This window comes from Anopheles merus, chromosome 3L (genome assembly GCF_017562075.2).
Source record: "Anopheles merus strain MAF chromosome 3L, AmerM5.1, whole genome shotgun sequence".
NCBI classification, from domain to species: Eukaryota; Metazoa; Arthropoda; class Insecta; order Diptera; family Culicidae; genus Anopheles; species Anopheles merus.
Genome location: NC_054085.1, coordinates 17657624 through 17674622, shown reverse-complemented (window position 1 = coordinate 17674622; position 16999 = coordinate 17657624). Strand labels below are relative to the sequence as shown.

At 45.9% G+C, this 16999-nt stretch overlaps 1 protein-coding gene across 6 annotated transcripts in view; it reads left to right on the top strand.

Moving 5' to 3' along the window:
- The window catches only part of LOC121598410 (protein amalgam-like), a 72511-nt gene that overhangs the window by 14822 nt on the left and 40690 nt on the right, over window positions 1-16999 (top strand). For all 6 annotated transcript variants that reach the window (XM_041925221.1, XM_041925223.1, XM_041925222.1 and 3 more), the window contains exon 2: window positions 167-678. In XM_041925221.1, coding sequence (XP_041781155.1) covers window positions 618-678 — 61 coding nt within the window. In that variant the 5' untranslated portion in view covers window positions 167-617. The remainder of the gene's footprint in view (window positions 1-166; window positions 679-16999) is intronic.

Genomic DNA, 16999 nt, shown 5'->3' with positions numbered 1-16999 from the left:
GTGTTGGGAGTGTCCCTTTTCCCAGCCAGCTGCCTCAAGGCTTAAACGGTCATCATGGACAGGAAAAGCGGAGGAATGTCACACAGCTGGCGAAGGTGATTTTTTATTTGTTTTTAATGGTTTTTCTTTCTCTTCCTCTCTTTATGCTCAACCCCCCCTTCCTTAGTGCTACTTAGTGGTGCGTGTACGTGCGAGTGTAGGTGCTTTAGTGAAAATTTCCATTCCATAGAGTGTGTGTGTACGAGTGTCTGTGTGTGTGTGTTCATAAGCTCCGGTACATTCCAGTTCGCTGCGCCACCAACCCGGACAGAGAGAAAATGGCCCTCAGCAACCCTCCGGGAGTGTGCGGAAATTAGTGCTCTTGCACTGCTGGGAGCAACCAAACAGCCAAACACTTAGCAAGCAGGCCCTCAAGCAGCAGCGAGAGGCGAAAGGAGAAAATCCTCTTCTCCGAAAGCATTACCTTTCCGCAGGTGCGCCCGGGCTAATACGTACCCCCGGCCCTTCCTCCGGCTTGAGCGAAACAGTGCCAACACACAGGAAGTTTCACCTCCGCCCGGAGCAATCCCACCGATCCCATCAGAAGTAGCAACAACAGCGACAGCAACCAGCGCATTATGGCCGGCTTCGTGTGCCATATTCTGCTATTTTTCCTCTTCACCCGGGAAACGGCTTACGGTAAGGAAGAACCAGCTTACTCTTTTTATATCATTTTATTTTATTTATGACAAAAGGGAATTCCAAGGGAACATGCTGACGAAAACAGAGTCACAAGCTGCTAGTGCTGATCTCCGAGACGACTCGTGCTGTCGATCTGTGGTTGGCATTTGATTGATATGTGCTACCGTGAAAATCCGACACTGTCCCAGGAATAGTAGAAAGGAGGGAACGAATTTTGTGTGCGGCTAACAATAACTTATTGACAGGTTTGTGGGTATGTAATGTGGAGCATGTGTACCGGGTAAACACGATCACCACACGATGCCACATTGGTCTCAGCGACGTCAGGTTCTGTCAGCATCTTGCGTGTGGTTTTATGTGGCGCGGGTTGTTGAAGTATCCAGCAAAATGTCACTCTAGTACACTTGGTTTTTAATGCACTGCAATCAATCCTTGTTAACAGGGAAGTTATTTCCAAGATGTTCTTAGCAAATCAAATCATCGGTAGGGTTGCTGCAACTATAGGAATTAGCATTCTGTTTCTCCATTTAACTATGCAAAACACACCGGTTGCCGTTATGCTGCAGTCGTGTTGTAAGTAAGCTGCTGTACCCCAGCAGATAGCTTCCTTCTGCTACAATTACCCTTTAGCTAGAGCTCTGCATACCCCAACCCAGCATCCAATGCAGTGTTGTATCGAATGCTACTCGGAAGCAGACAAACTCCACCATCCCCGATCAGATGTCATCACATCGGGAATATCTGTCAACTGATTCGTAATTGACAACGGCATGGCTGCTGATAGTTGGCTGCCATCGATTACAATTTGTTCCAATATATCCCCCCCTGCCAAGGTCCAGACTGCATCTCGACTGGTCGGTCCGTAATTCGTAATAAGCTTCCTTTGCAGCCGTTCCAGGGCATGCCGGCTCAGGAAGATAGCAATGCCAATTCCCGATAACCTAATCAAAAGTCAACAGAACCTACGGACGTTTACGACTCCGAAGGGAAGGGAGGCACAGCATGGTGGTGCCTGAGGACCTGTGCAAGATATCTTCATCATAAACACACACAAACACAGTGTGCTCTCGCTTCAGTACGGTCCAGCGTCCGGCTCGTGCAAGCCTCCAAGGGACTTCCTACGTAGAGAGGATCTACGAAACGTGCCGTCGGCCAGGATAAACGATGTCGTCTTCGTCGTCATGACTCTTAATCAACTTTTGTTTGCGTTTTCCCAGAGCGTCTTCGGTTCGGTAATCGATGTGCCACACACACACACACACACACTCACATATCGACTTGATCCTGTCTGCACATCTCGCCCCGAGTGGGCATAGGTCACGCAGAACGGTACCAGAAGGACCCTGGGAAGAGCCTGAGCAAGTTGGGAAAGTGTAACTGCACCACAGTTGTCACGAAGTGATTTCCATTCCATGAAACCAAAATGTGTGACGATACAATGTGTGTTGAGATTTGTCTTTGCCATTCTGCCACTGGTGACGCTTTGTAGACACCGGCAGCTACCGATTCCTGTTTGGAAAATGGCACACAAATTGTCGGCCAGTTGTTGCTGAGCGATGTGACTATCCGTGTACATGTGTGTGTATGTGCGTTTGTCTGTATCTTCTGCCTCCGCTGCGAAAACTGAAATTAATGTCCATTATCGACCGATTTTCATTGGCCTTTAATTGAAATGAAAGAGCGTGTCAGTTGCCAGCAACTCCGCTGGACACTTCCCAAGATCCGGAGATTCACGTTTTGGGGGGACAGAATAAACTGCAGCTCCTTATACTCAAAAACAAACCTGAACCGGACACAACGCCCGTTGAAGCATACCGTGCAATCTCTCGGGCAAACGAACGATCTTTCCCGTTGTGACAACACAGCTCACACCCATCTCTGTGCTCCTTCTTTATCCAACTATCACCCTTTTCCGGAGCTGCTGGGATAACTCCTGGGATGCATTTGCATCATTCAAACAATGACCCACGCCGCACGCCTCTGGGAAAAGGTGCTTTGATGCAGATGTTTTTCGAAACGGCGCAAAAAAGACCTCCTTGCCATTGCGCTCCATCGTTCGCCGTGTGTTGTGCTGTGACTTTCCCCGACTTGACGGGCGCACGTGATGTTAAAATATTTGCATTTCAAATTAGCCCAGCCCTCTCTTTCTCGCTCTCTCTCTCTCTCTCACTTGGACGGACACTGTTAGTGTCCAGCGCTGGACGGCGTGCACCGATCCGTGGAAAGGAACATCGAACACGGTAGTAGCTTATGCAAATTGTTCGCTCTCTACCTCTATCGCTCTAGTGTAAACAGCACACGGGGGGAAGTAACCGCCCGGGCAGTAAAGACAAGACATAACGGGAGGTGTACCTTTGTGCCATTGCTTTAACGAACATGGGTGGTACACTTTAGTTTCCGCCTTTTTTGTTGTTAGCTTGCTTTTGCTCGAACGAAAAGCTGCTCGAAAATGGTGGAAATAAATAAATTAAATCGTTTCACTCTTCAACCACTACTACTTCGCTTCACCGTTGGAAGTTGTGCTTTTGTCGTATCTTCGGATCTTCGGTTGTGCTTGATGCATTTTTCTGCAAAGCGGCATACGGCATTATTACGGTTAATTGGATTGGAACAAAATCACCCGTCACTGTGCGGGTTTTCTACCACACGGACAGAAGGGACTGCTAGTGTTATCCCACATCCCGTTTACAAGATAAATCTTCGATATTGCTCCAGGCAATGACACTCAATCTCTTTATCTATATCTCACCCACACCTCAGGCAGCATGCATACCCCCCGACAGCTTTTACGACAATTTCCATTGATTGCTTTTCCAGCTAGTTCAACAACGCGCGCTAATGAAAGTTTTCCATCCTGTTACGGTAAAACTGGGATGTAGAGAGTACACTCTCTGCTCACTGTACTTTCCCACGTCCATTATGTGCGGTTTTCGTTCGACCGTGCCACACCACGCGTGGCACAACAAATCCCGGGAAGTAGTAGCTTTCATTCTTGTTCTTTCTCTTCTTCTATCCACGATCGCACCACAGAAACCCAGCGCCCAGGGCAATATGTTGAAAATTAGAAATGACACAACTTTGCCCAAAACTTCCACTTGTTCGCTGTTTCAAACCGAACCCACTCGCCGAACGCAAAAGGGTACTACACTACAGTCGATGCGGGTGCGCCTGAAACCGGGTGTGTGTGTAAGATGGATGCACAAAAGCCAACGGCATATTAGCTCGTATATCACGTACGAGGGATTTACCAGCGAGAGAACGTGATAATTAGCTGTAGATTTCCGATTCTTCCGTTGTCTTGCCGGTGTCTTGCGCTGTTCTTAAGTTGTTGCTGTTCAACGAGAGACGGCATAATCATGGCACGTTCCGATTAAGTGTGACAGCTTGTTTTCCACCGCTGCATTTGCCAATCTTGCGCAATGATATTTGACGCTAATTAGCTTTTGCCGCTGCGTGTGGTATTACGCTTGGCGGGTTATGTATAAGCAAATAAATTACCAGCAGAGAATGGACTGGGCTATTCATTACAGTGCCGCCGTGTGAATTCATTTCGCTGCAATAAATGACATCATTTAGGACAGTAAAAATCTTCAAACGAACAAGCCAGCGGGGCCCATTCAAATGGTCCAAGATGGGTTGTTATTGTTGCTCATCGGACAACAAAATCAAACATCGATAAATCTTCCGATTAGAATTGCGACCGGGAGAACCGGGAGGGTGAAATAGCGACCGATCGCATCACGTACCAAGACGCCGCCCTATCCCCGTTGTCAGGCTGGCGCCAATTCGAGAGAGCCGAGACAAATTCATGAGCTCAGCACACTCGAAGCACACATCACCCCATACACTATCCACAGAGCAATTGCAATAAAAACAGGCCACCGAACGGCCAGACAGCCGGTATATTCATAAATCAAAACATTCACAAAACATAAACGAATGGGGTTCGGGACAAAACGCGGAAGATCGGTTTTCTTATCGCAGATGAAAACGGTGGCCGCTGCCGTCCTTCGGTCGGGAGTTGATTTTTCTTACGCGAACGATCTTGGACGCGATGGGCTAACAGTCCGAGCAACTATTTTCACCTTATGAAGGGTGCACACAGAAACCATCTGGTTGGGGATGGGCTTTCTTTTGGATTGTTTTTATTGTGCCGGAATTAGAAAGTTTATTTATATGTTGTTTTGTTGTGGCAAGGGATGTGTTCGTAGCTTTGATAAATAGAAGAAAAAACACCTTATGCTTTGCTTATAATTTTTCCGCACAGCCCTAAGTATATGTATTGTACGAGTTACATTTCTTCTGAGGTTCAACAAAGCGGAAGCTTCTTACTACAAGATTCTTCTCCACTTGACATTCTCCAGTTGCAAAGAAATTTGCTTCTGGCATAAAAAAGACCTAATTAGTCGACTTCCCCGAAAGAGCCGTTAAAAGCATGTCGCGTTTGAATCTATTTTAATATTGAATGTCAATGTTGCAGAAACTTTATACCCTGTAGTCCAAAAAGGGAACACGAAAGAGTTCCCGAAATTTTGGGTCGAAAAAAATTCCCTGCACCCAGAGAGCGACTTGTTTGATTTCGTCCCAAAGTTAGTTATGACTTGTGACACGAAAATGAAATAGTTTACAGACCACGTTCGCCAGCCGACAGAGGAAAAGACCACCGGCAGTCGTCGTGTTTTCGTCTTCGGTTGTTTTTTTTTTCATCCATCTGTAGTTTGACTACCTTCCTCAAACCCCAAGGAAAAAAACCCCAAGGAAGTTCATCAATAGGTTTCGAAAGTTTTACCGTCTGCTTCATCACGCTTCGATTCGGGAAGATGCCTGATAAATATTCATACACAAGTTTTCACCCCAAGCTCTTACTCCCCAAAAGCACAAAACGGAATCGGGTGGGTAGCCTTGAAAATTGTTGCTTCCGTTCCATTTACGAATTGGGTGTGCGCATTTTAAGCGCCACTGCTTTGCACCCCGTGCCACGACGCAAAAACTTATCCTTTGCTGCTGGAGCCCCTGCTCGCGCTACGTTGTCGGAACGGCAGCAAAACCTTGGGAATGTTCGAAAATAAAAGGAATTGCTCCGTACAAAGGCAAACTTTCCGCTGGCTTCCCTGGCGGGAAAATTCATTGCAGTTTTCCCGTTCGCCGTTAATTCCCACCGCACTACTTCGAACCAGTTGTTTGCCAGCGAGTCCATTGTCATTCGGTTTCGATTTCCCCCTTCTTTTTTTGGGAAGCATTCAGATCGCTTAGCTCAATTGAAAATGTTTTCGTCCCCTGAAAATAGTCAATCGCTGTTTGATTTAGTTTCTCGATTCATCTAACCCCCCACACTCGTCGACAGATTGAGTCCGAGACAGGGCAATAAATGAAACAGAGGGGAAAGACACGACAAAAAAAAAAAGATTTCAACTCGCAAACAAAAGTTACTATCGGTAATCTAATAAATTTATTGGTTTCCTTTATTTAACGTACTGCGAAACTATGCGCACAAAGAGCGGCGGCACGGTACGGAAGCCAACATTAGTTTCCGTTCCCATCCGCATGTGTGTGTTTGAGGGGACGCGCATTACCCATAGTCGCGTAATTTGGCAATTGTTGATTAGATCTTTGGTTTCAAACAACGTCCCGAATGCACATGGCAATAGATAGCAATCGGGTTCGCCGGTTGTCGCCGCTCGTTGCGTAATTCACATGGCCATTATCCCGTCTGCAGCATGATGAAAGCGGCAGCATCATACGCGCGCTACCGGGGGCTACCGGGCTTCATCAATTCCACTTTCTTCTCGAACCCCTCATTTCATCGGAAAACAGGGGAAAACTACCCCGAAAACCCATCCTAGAACCGTTTGTAGCAAGGGACACGGTTACAGGTTACAAAGCCACATCCCAGTGGTGGTTCTTCCCCTGCCAGTCGTCGTATCGCTTTGATCACTTTGCGTATTAACGGTTTAAAGGCTACCGCAACATCCTCCAACATCCTCATCGCTTCGAATCAATCCCCGGCCGCCACACAGCTGGCAGGAGGTATTTATTTTTCCACCCATCGCTTTTAACAACGTCCGCTCCGGGCACACGTAATCGAGTTTGGCAACACACACACACACACGGACACACAAGGAGAAACATACCTTGCCGAGGTGTGTGATCCGGTGTGGTGGCAGCGCAAGGGGATCCAATTTTGCGTTTGATTAACTATACTGATCGACCGCAAAAACTGTAGCCGAAACTGTGTAGCCCGGGCCCGGAGGGTTGAAAAATAAACTGACCTATCTGGCCGGGAGAAATCTGCCGCTATCATCAGATAAAAACGCGCGCGAGGGTTGGTGGACGCGGGGGAATCGGTGGAAGCGATGCGATTGACCGCAATGATGGTCGTTACTGGAGGAAATATTACTGCGCTTAATCACTGCTGTTCGCATATGGCTTCCGTTCCTGGCATCAATTTGTCTCATTTAGGCGGTTATCTTGGATCGCCGCAGCTGAAGCTCAATGGGGCTGGGCTGTAAAATTAATCCCATTTTACCCTTCGTAGCGTTGTGATGCAAAGGAGATGTTAGTATCAAAGAACAAGATCTTTTCTTTTTTTTTCATGTTTTGTAAAAGTCTAATGATAAATATATCTCCTGCTAATACAATCGTTAAAAGGAATTCTTGATTTTCAAAATTTAGAGTAATTTCTTGTTTTGGACAACATTCGACCCAACTTCACAATAAAATCTTTACGGAAATGATAAAACTAACTAATAGACTCATGCGGGTGACCTTAGCGTTATGGTGCAGTGCCATGCGCTTTAGTTTACACAAGGCTGGCACTGCGTTCAACCCTGGATAGAAGCGGCAACATATATCAACCATATGGTTTCGCGGTTTTATGTGTAATGCATTGTAAGCTTTCGGTAAATATGGATAAGGTTAAATAAATAATCCCTAGGACGACAACCCCATGCTGCACTGCACGCACACACTTCTGCTGTTATGTCGTGTCGGTAACGTGATTTCACGAAAGCAAAAAATAGAAGAAGAGTAACACCCAAAAAGAACCATTTGTTAAAAAATTGTGTTGTCAATTTTTTATCCCTCCATAAATCGTGAATCTTTCACCGCAACATCATGTAAGCCAGGGGTGCGCTGCCCGCCAGATTTTAAACAACTTGTGTAAACAATGTTTTGCCTTCAATAGCTACACCCCGCAAGCGTTGTTAGGAGTATTGTTACATTTCTTCACCATTCACCACACACACACAACAAAGAAAAAAAAACACTCCTCAACATCCCCTCTCAAACAGACCACATGCTCTATATCTCTCTTTCTCCTTTAAGCCCATCGGTTAAGCCAAGCCATCTGTTTGACGATTATTATCCGTCCGCCTGTCCCGTAGTTGCCACAAAACCTTTCGCTACCTTTTATTATTGAATTTCACTGCGGTTGCGGCATCGTCCTCCCGGTGCGTATCCGGCCACTTGCGGACCAACTTCGCCGTGGACCGAGGATTGCATTTACTCTCCCGGGCGGCCAAGGTAAAGTCAACCACTGTCACTGTTCCGCACCCGCAAAACGATTGTCCCCGCATCGCCCTTCAATCTCACCCATCACCGTGTCGTGTCGACCCCGTACTGCAAAAAAGGTTACACCGTCGTAGTCTCGGATCCTTGCCTCGGGTCCCTTTTTTCCCATTATGCTGTCGTCGATGGTCGATCCGGTGTGTTCCGGTTTTTGAAAATCGATTGTTTGGGTTTATTTTTAGACGATTTTTCTTCAACATCTGTCGAAGCCCGGTTGAGACAGGGGCATTTGATACACATACAAACTCAGTAAAAACACTTACTGAAAACGATGGCCACCGTTGACGACGAAGAACGATACAGAGATTTGGAATGAGATTTCACTTCGGAGGGTTAATATTTGTTTAACAATCTCTTCGCAATCATATCTTTGTCGGGTGTTCTTTTTTCTTTTCTCTCTTCGTACTTTCATTTTCCCGATCCCTCCCCCCCCCTCCCGATCGCAGTACAAACTTTTTTATGTGCAAATAATCAATGTACAAGAAGCGAGCGGTTTTAATCTCAATCCTTTGCCTGGTTTTTCTTCCCTGTGGCCGCACGCCAAGAAGGATCGCTTTTGGGAAGGATAATGAAGGCTACTCTTCGGTGGATAACTTTTTAAATTAAAGACAATCCTTGGCCGTCCCGGAATGCTTCAACTTCAACCGGCGCTCGGGTGGACCGGGGGGCGTGACGTGATTAAAAGTTGAAAATTGAAACACTTTACACCTGACTCGTGCAACCGCAATCCCTAGCCCGCGTTCCGTGCGCGAGGGGCGTGAAATAAAAACAAGCTCCCTTTTCGCCAGAGCACCGATTGAAATGGTTGTAATCAGAAACCGGCCAGGTTTTCCCGGCTGCGTTCCGAAAAGGTGAAAGTGTCAACATCAAAGGGAAAAATCCGATGCCATACACACACCGCGGGGATTGCGTGTACACATCGAGACACCACATTGAAAGGGCTTCCAAAACGCGTTGCGAAATAAATTGTAGCCCTACACCCCCATTTCCGCCAAAACGCAACACATTACTCAAAATCGTTTCATTGTCACCCGACACACTTTTGGGCTCCGTTCTGGAGTTTGTGGGTGAATCCTTGCGAATGCAGCATCGCGATAAATCGAAACCGTTGCCATAGAGTTTTGGGAATTAAATTGTGTCTTTATGTCATCACACACATCAAATTGCCTGTTGCCAAGCGTCACTGTTTTAGCCAGCTGAAAGAGCTCAAATTGTTTCGTGCGAAAATTTTGAATGCGGCGCTCTCGATTCAGCTAGTACTTCACGTGGTAAATCGAACACAGTCTTTCTTTTGGATTTCAGTGGAAACATGAAGCATTGAGATGTTTAAAAACAGATATGTTACAGTTGTCGTAAGGAAATGTAAGCTCCAATTTTGAATGTTGCGTTGACTTTGTTAAAATCAGTTTAAAGTTCATTTCAGTTTCGCCTCATTAAACAATGCGCCTAAATAAAGGCTAAACGTGTATAACTAAATCCGTCCAACCTAAAAAAGTCTCTGATTAAAAGGGTTCAAAAACCCTCTCAAACATTTGAAACCATTGATACATCACCCTGTTGTTCATAAAGTTAAATACATTTTGTGGTTTTACACGCTTAGTATTTCATAAAAATTATACTGTCGGTTGAATTCGTTTGATTGCCAATTGACATTTCAGTTGATTTGAAATCACCAATGCGCCTGAATGCAGGCAATAAATACATCTAAAAGAGTAAGCAACATTTCATGCACTCCCTTTCCGCGTCGCAAATAAAACTCATTTCACGGCCACCGTATCCATCATTTTCTTGTCAATCATTCGACGGTAAACTTTACTACAGCAATCTAAACTATTAATTATGTTTTTCTTTTTTTTTGCCCCTCTTTACTTCAAAGCTGATTCTGCAGACTCTCTCGGCAAAGCACCATAAACCGTTCCGATACCTTAATTATCAAACAGCTTAAAAACTTTATTCCGCTGCTGCTGCTGCACACAACCGCCACAATATTTTTACTTCCCAACCCAACAAACAACCAACTCCAATGTCAACCGACTCTTTTCATTTGATGACAAGCAACACTGGTGTAGTAATCTACCTCCTCCACAAGTCGGAAATACCTTCCCATCCCTATGTTTAATCCTCCTTTACCTTCGTTCGCGTTTGTTATCTCTCCCGGCAGACGGCGGTGGTCACATTGTTGTGCCAGTACCGACACACTGGAAGGTTCCAGCCGTCTGCATCGCGTTCCTCCCTCGCTTCTCAATTGCTCAAAGTGCTCCTTAAGCCTCCTTAACTGCACTCAATTATTTTCCCCCTCCCTCTTGACTTTTGCACTCTGGCTCTGCCCCTTGCATACTACTGCCAACAACGACGACGATGACGACGACTACCCACGCCGCACTACTCTCCGACGCACTTCACCAGCACGCCATCATCATCATCCTTCAAACGATTTTTGCCTCCCGCCCGGCGGCGGCGGCGACCGAGCCGAAAACGGACTCAAAACAAAAGGGAGCGCATTTTATGGGGTAGTTTCATGCGATTATTACAGCGTTTAGTTTGAACGGAAAATTAATAGAACTCAATTACTAACCTTCTCTGCGCGTAATGCTACTTCACATGGGGTGCACACACACACACACACGCACTCCTGTGTGGAAACATCCAGCGCAGAGGGCAAATGTAGCCCGGCCGACCGAACGGACTTCCCTTTTGTACAGTCCCGCACGCACGGATGTCACATGCCATCGTTCGTTCGTCCTTTCGCCATGGTGGCGGGGATGGCTGCCAAGCTTAACGCTTCTACGGCAAGATGATTGATTTTTAACAGGATTATTACAATTAACTGCAAAGCATTTCCTTTGCCGACGGGGCCTACTCACCCAAAGAGTCCCCTCCACACCAAGCCGGCGGTATCGTCTTGCCGTGCTGGCAAAAGCGAAAAGCAGGTTGTGATTTATTTTCAATTTCTTTCGCCCTCTTTTGTTTTGCCTGCTGCTCGTCGCTCCCGGTGTGCACCGGCAAATGGGAAGCAAATTTATCATTCGGCTTTTATCGCACCTTACGCGCCCCCGCCATCATATCGTCATCGGTCGGTGGCCTCAGTGCTTGGGCGCTTTGTGACGTTGATTGGAGCGTTGGGGCAGCTGAAGCATTTCCACGAAAAACACAGTGGAGTGTATCATTAGATATTCCAAACTTTGTCGTTGCGTTTTCGTTATCGGAGTAGCTATTTGTATTTCCCGCAGTTTGTTGATTTTACTTTCATTATTACTAGCTTTTCTTCAACTTCTCATTTTGAGGTAAGATTTGACAGAAAGTTACACCTTTTCAGAGTTTAAAATTTGCAACCAAAGGAGGCATTTACATTCCATGTTCAAATAATACGTTAAATTTATTGGAAAACGTTAAATTTAAAATAACAGAACTAAATCTCAAAATTAAAATAAAGGATGTAATTAATCTTACATTATGCTCGGTACGTTAAACAGATTTGTTAAACACTCTGAAAGAAAAAAATAATGGTGATTTCGAGGATGTTGATACAAATAGGGTTTCTTCACTTATTTGTTTAAAAGTCTCATTTTTGCAATAGTATTTTGAACGCATAAGTATGTATACAAATTTATATTTTTTCATTCTTAAACGCGCCTTCGCATTTGCATACTCAAGATAATACTCAAAGCAAAGTTATTTTTAAACCACAAATCCATCCCTTTTTCATAACGAACGAACACAGCGGGAAATATGTAACTCCGAACCCATACAACCTCCCTCCGCTCTAGCATATGTAAATTCTGCCATTCAGCATTATTTTGCACCAAACATACGGAACCGTTAGACCGTTCTGCCCGCAAACCGGAACTCGGGTGTAATAACCAGGCAAAGGAAAGACTATTTTGACACGTTGATTTATTGTTTGACCAGCTTTTAGGCTAGCCCGCTGCCTTTCGTGATTGATGTTACACAGCTCTTGAGGAACAACATGGACGCACACAAAACGCTCTAGCGGCTCGTGGCGCCAGCGTTATCTCCCGCTTTGTATCAACGGTAAATTAAACATAATTTTTACCACCTTTTGGATGAATGATTCGGGCGCATTTGCATACTGATCGATGCGAAACAGATGTGTGTGCGTGTATTTCGCAACACCATGAAACACATACTGCAAATCCAGGCTGTTATTGTAAATAACATTTCCATCCTTTCACAAAAGCAGCTCATCGCCCGTTCGTTCGAAAGAAAAAGTAATGCTCTATAAAGACACACTTCGATGCCGCATTAAGACAAATCCTGGCCACATCGGAACGTGTTTCCACCGGTGGCGTGTGCCTGAAGAGCAACCACAATCGTGTTTGCGGTTCCGATCATAAAACGCGGAAGTAAAGAGCAAAAAAAAAACGGAAGCTCAACCGTGTTGAAAACACTTTTCCCATCGCGTTCGCGTTCCATTTTTCATCACTCTGGCACAACTCGCACCACAACACAACCCCCGGCGACGGCCCGTCAATAAACACAATGGGCCAGCCAGCAAACCTCAGGCCGGTCCCACTCGAAAATAACAAGTTCAAACTAATGAATCATTAATCCGTCATATCACTCCATACATATAAATTGATTCATTATTTATGCTATTAAAATTAATGAAACTGTCACTCGCGCGCATTCCCGGTCAATCTGGGCGCTGGGCTGGCACAGCCTTCATCTGTGCCATCGAAGCTTCGATGATCCCACACGTTCGACGAAGATGTGCCGGTGAAAGCTCAAACGTCATCTTTCGTCTTGGACTCATCGTTGGCGCCAAAGTCTGTAACCGTCGGAAGCAGGGAAGCAGAGCAAAGCCAAAGTGTGCAGGAGCATTCCCATTCCACATTCTAAAGGGTTAACTTTTCCATCGCAAACTTATTGAATAGTGGTAGCGGTATTGGGTAGGGGACTCGCATACTTTTCCAACCACAACAAGCTTTGGGCGAAAACAACAAGCGAGCGAGCAAGGGATGGGGAGAGGCAATGAACAAAAGCTTCCAATTCTTTTCAGCAGCCAGCCAGTTTTGACCGCACTGGCTGTCAACATCACTTTTCGCAACAAAGTCATTACCATGACCGAAAGGAAATTTTTCACCAAATTTGACTCCCCCATGGGTTTCTCCCCGTTTGCCAATCGGAATGCTATTCAATCGAATATTCGAGATTGTTGGGTGGATTGTTTACAACGTTTTCCCTCGAACTTCATGCTTTGAGGAAAACAATTTTCCCGGGCTTTTAATGTTTCAGGGAACTTCTTCCAGCGGAATGAGTACGTTGTTGGGCGTAGTAGTCGTAGTAGTAGCGGTTGTAGAAAGTTTTACGCAAAACAAAACACCCAAATCAGATCAATATTTGAGAGCGAGCGTAGCTAATTCGAAGCTTTTGCTCCGTTGGGAATCTTTTCCACGGAGCTGATTATGGTTTCCACTGAACCGGGTTTCCACACAAACGGTAGGAAGCATCAAATATTTACAGATTATAAGATTCCATAGAACGGGGCTAGCCCATCTTCATTGTTCGGTTGGAAAGTTTCGTCCTCTTGGCCTGATCTCGTCTTAGTAAGCGATTAAGCTCGTCAAGTTTTTCGTGCGTTCTAAAACCGTCGTCAGCGCCCTGTACAAGCTGCAAAGTAGCACCCGTAAAGCTAACAAGCCGATTCACTAGCAGTATGTGTCTGTGTGTGTGACTGTGTAGGGCCACATCATTACACAGCAGAGCACGCCGAGTATCACATTGCCTGCCATTCATTTAACACAATGTTATCTTTCGATTACGCTTATCGTTTCGCTGATTTGAGGTCTGAACAGCAGGGGTGCTGCTGGGCTGCTGGGTGGCGCCGATCCTTTCCGACGGGCTTTCTGGCAGCATGTCTCGGCAATTAATATTCATAAGCCGCTGACGAAAGCGCTGTCGCTCCTCGACAACGGCACGGGAGGAAGCTTCCGAACGCAAGCACGGGGAAACAGATTGTTAGAGGATGATAAAAAATTAACTCACCTTGCCTCATCCACCAATCAGCTGGGAATAGAGCCGTTCGGGCAAAAATGAAGACATCCTCCCTCCCGCAATAGGATGCAAAGGCGGTGGCGAAGTATTCGATAGAGAGGCGAATAAACACAGTGCCGCCTGCCAGCGTTCCCGTGTCCCGCCCCATCATCGAGCCACACACCGTTGACAACGTTGACAGTGCAAGGACATGCCACCTAATTTATGTATGGTTTTGATCATTAATTTATATTAGTACTCCCGGATAGAGCCGTTCGTGCGGCGTCGTCCACCATTCTTTTTTCTTTCCCAGGACTTTCTCACAAACACACACACACACACACACAAACACAACAGATCGGTGTGGTGAGGGATTTTTTCAAAGGAAATCATCCTTCTTGAGCGCCAAGTGACAAAGCGGCGGCTTAATGGGACAGGAAAGCCACCCAGCTCGACGTCACCCAGGCAGCTTTTGTGGTGTGTCGTTCCATCGTGGCGTAAGACGACGCTACCATCACCCCTTAGGGGGAGGCTTTTTCTCGCTTCTCGAGCCCAATTGAGACGGTGCTTTTAGGCTGATGAGTATCGGTGGCATCGGTGGGACTTCTTTGTGTGTGTGTCAACCGAGTTCTGAATAGGGCGTAATATTATCAGTCTTTTCAATGCATGCTTTTATCTACCAGTTGCTGTGGTAATTACTTTATGCGGTGGTGCCCGGTGTGAAAATATTTGCCCCAGCCAGTGCGTTGGGCACAGGTCCTTTGGCTAATGCTTATGTGAATGGAATTCCATCGTTGCTTCTTGCTGGATCGCAATCTATCATTATCGGAGGTGTCTCGAGAGCGACTCTACTGAGAATGGGGAGCATTTCGTAAATTAAATATTAAAAGAAGTTGATCGATGTCTCAGGTTTATGCCTTTTAAAAATATGAAAATTTTGTAGTAATTTCATTTTTCACTTTTTGTAAACGAATAAAAAAATTCAAACCAGGATGTCTCCACTATAAATAAATGCCCCTTAATAATGAATATAAGTAATTCCATTGCATACATTTAGGCGCTAAGTGCAAAAAATGTCTCTCTACTGCCATGACACACCCCTTAACACTGACTATTAGCGCTTCCATTGCATACATTTAGGGGGGGGAAAAAGTTCCCAAAACAGTTTAGAGCGCGCCAAAACGCACCATATGGGGGCAACTTAATGCTCCCATAATAATCATTATCTTTCCACTGTAACTGTTACCTTTATGAGCGATTCAGCAAAAACGAGCACATAGACCACTTCTTCAACCTCGATGTAAATGATTCAAGCATAAATATTTAAGATGACATTTACGTAGAAATAGCGCATAGAGACACAAACTTACCGCCCCGGTCCGGTCGCCGCACCGTTTCGTCTCGGACGGTAGCTTTATGGGCTAACCTTTCGCAAATATCATTCGTAACGCATTTCGAAAATTTATCTCCTGTGTATTCCCTCCCCCTGCCACAATTCTCTTTATCTCTCTTCTAGTTGCTAGTGGTCCGAGACCGAGTGCTACAGGAACGTCTAACATACTTATCAACCTCACGGCACAAACACACACACAAAAACACAACCACATACGTTAACTATCCCCTGTTCGGAATGGCTTTTGACAGTTCATCGTCGTTACGGCTCAACCCCGTGCACTACGCTCGCTCGCCATCCGCCAGAACTCGTATCCGTGGCATTCGCCGCTGCCCACGTGTGGCGCGCGCTTCAGCGGTACGCTTCACGGCATCGCCATGCTGCTCCACACAACGCCACACGGCGGCGGAAACACGGTCCGTGCCGAACGGTTAGCCAACACGGGAGGGAAATCATGCACGCGGTGCATGGTCCCACCGGGACCGGTCCCTGTAATAATGTTCCAATTTTCTCGGACAATAAAAAGCTCATTTCAGCGAATTGTTTCACCGTGCGATACCCCGCTCCGGATGGTGGGGAAAACTCCGCATCCAGCGCAACCGCGCGATACCCGGAGGAAATTTTCCAAAACTTCCCATCCATCCATCTCTATCGAGTTGATACAGGCTCTGCTCAATGTTAACGGGCACGTGTGTGTTTGTGTGTGTGTTTGTGTGGAATTCCCAGCGAGGGGAATAGTAGGAGAAATGGGGAACAGCATTACATCTGCCTGCAGGGGATCTGCCCAATGACGGCATATACGCACACGTGCGCTCGTTTGATAATGAATAATTAATCGCTTATGAAGTGGCTTGGGCTCTCGCTCCATCCCTGTTTGCTGTGGTGGTGGTGGTGGTGGTGATGTTGGGGTAATAAATTTCTCCAAAACTCAGGATGAAACTACCCCTTTTTTTTTTAAACGAGCTATAACAAGCCCGATTGGCAACTGTACCTTTTATGCTATCGTATTTGTATTTCCAATTTGAAGTCCATCGGAATGTTTGAACGCACAAAGGAAAGCGATCATGATGCTGTCTGCTTGTGCAATAAACCGTAATCTCCAGCCAAACATCCCGTGATGGAAATGCTCCAACCATTCATCGTATCGATGGCTCGCGGAGATGACAGATTTGGGCCGACTGGTGTCACTGAAAATTCGCCCTTGATTATGTTTCCCGACCATATTTTCTGTCGCAAGAAAAAAAACAAAGCACTCGTAAGCTCGCCAACCCACAGAATCACGTTTGCTGCATCCATCAAAAGGCTTAATTGAAGAGACAAAGTGGCCTGGAGGATTGATATTTTATTACAATCACACACTACCCA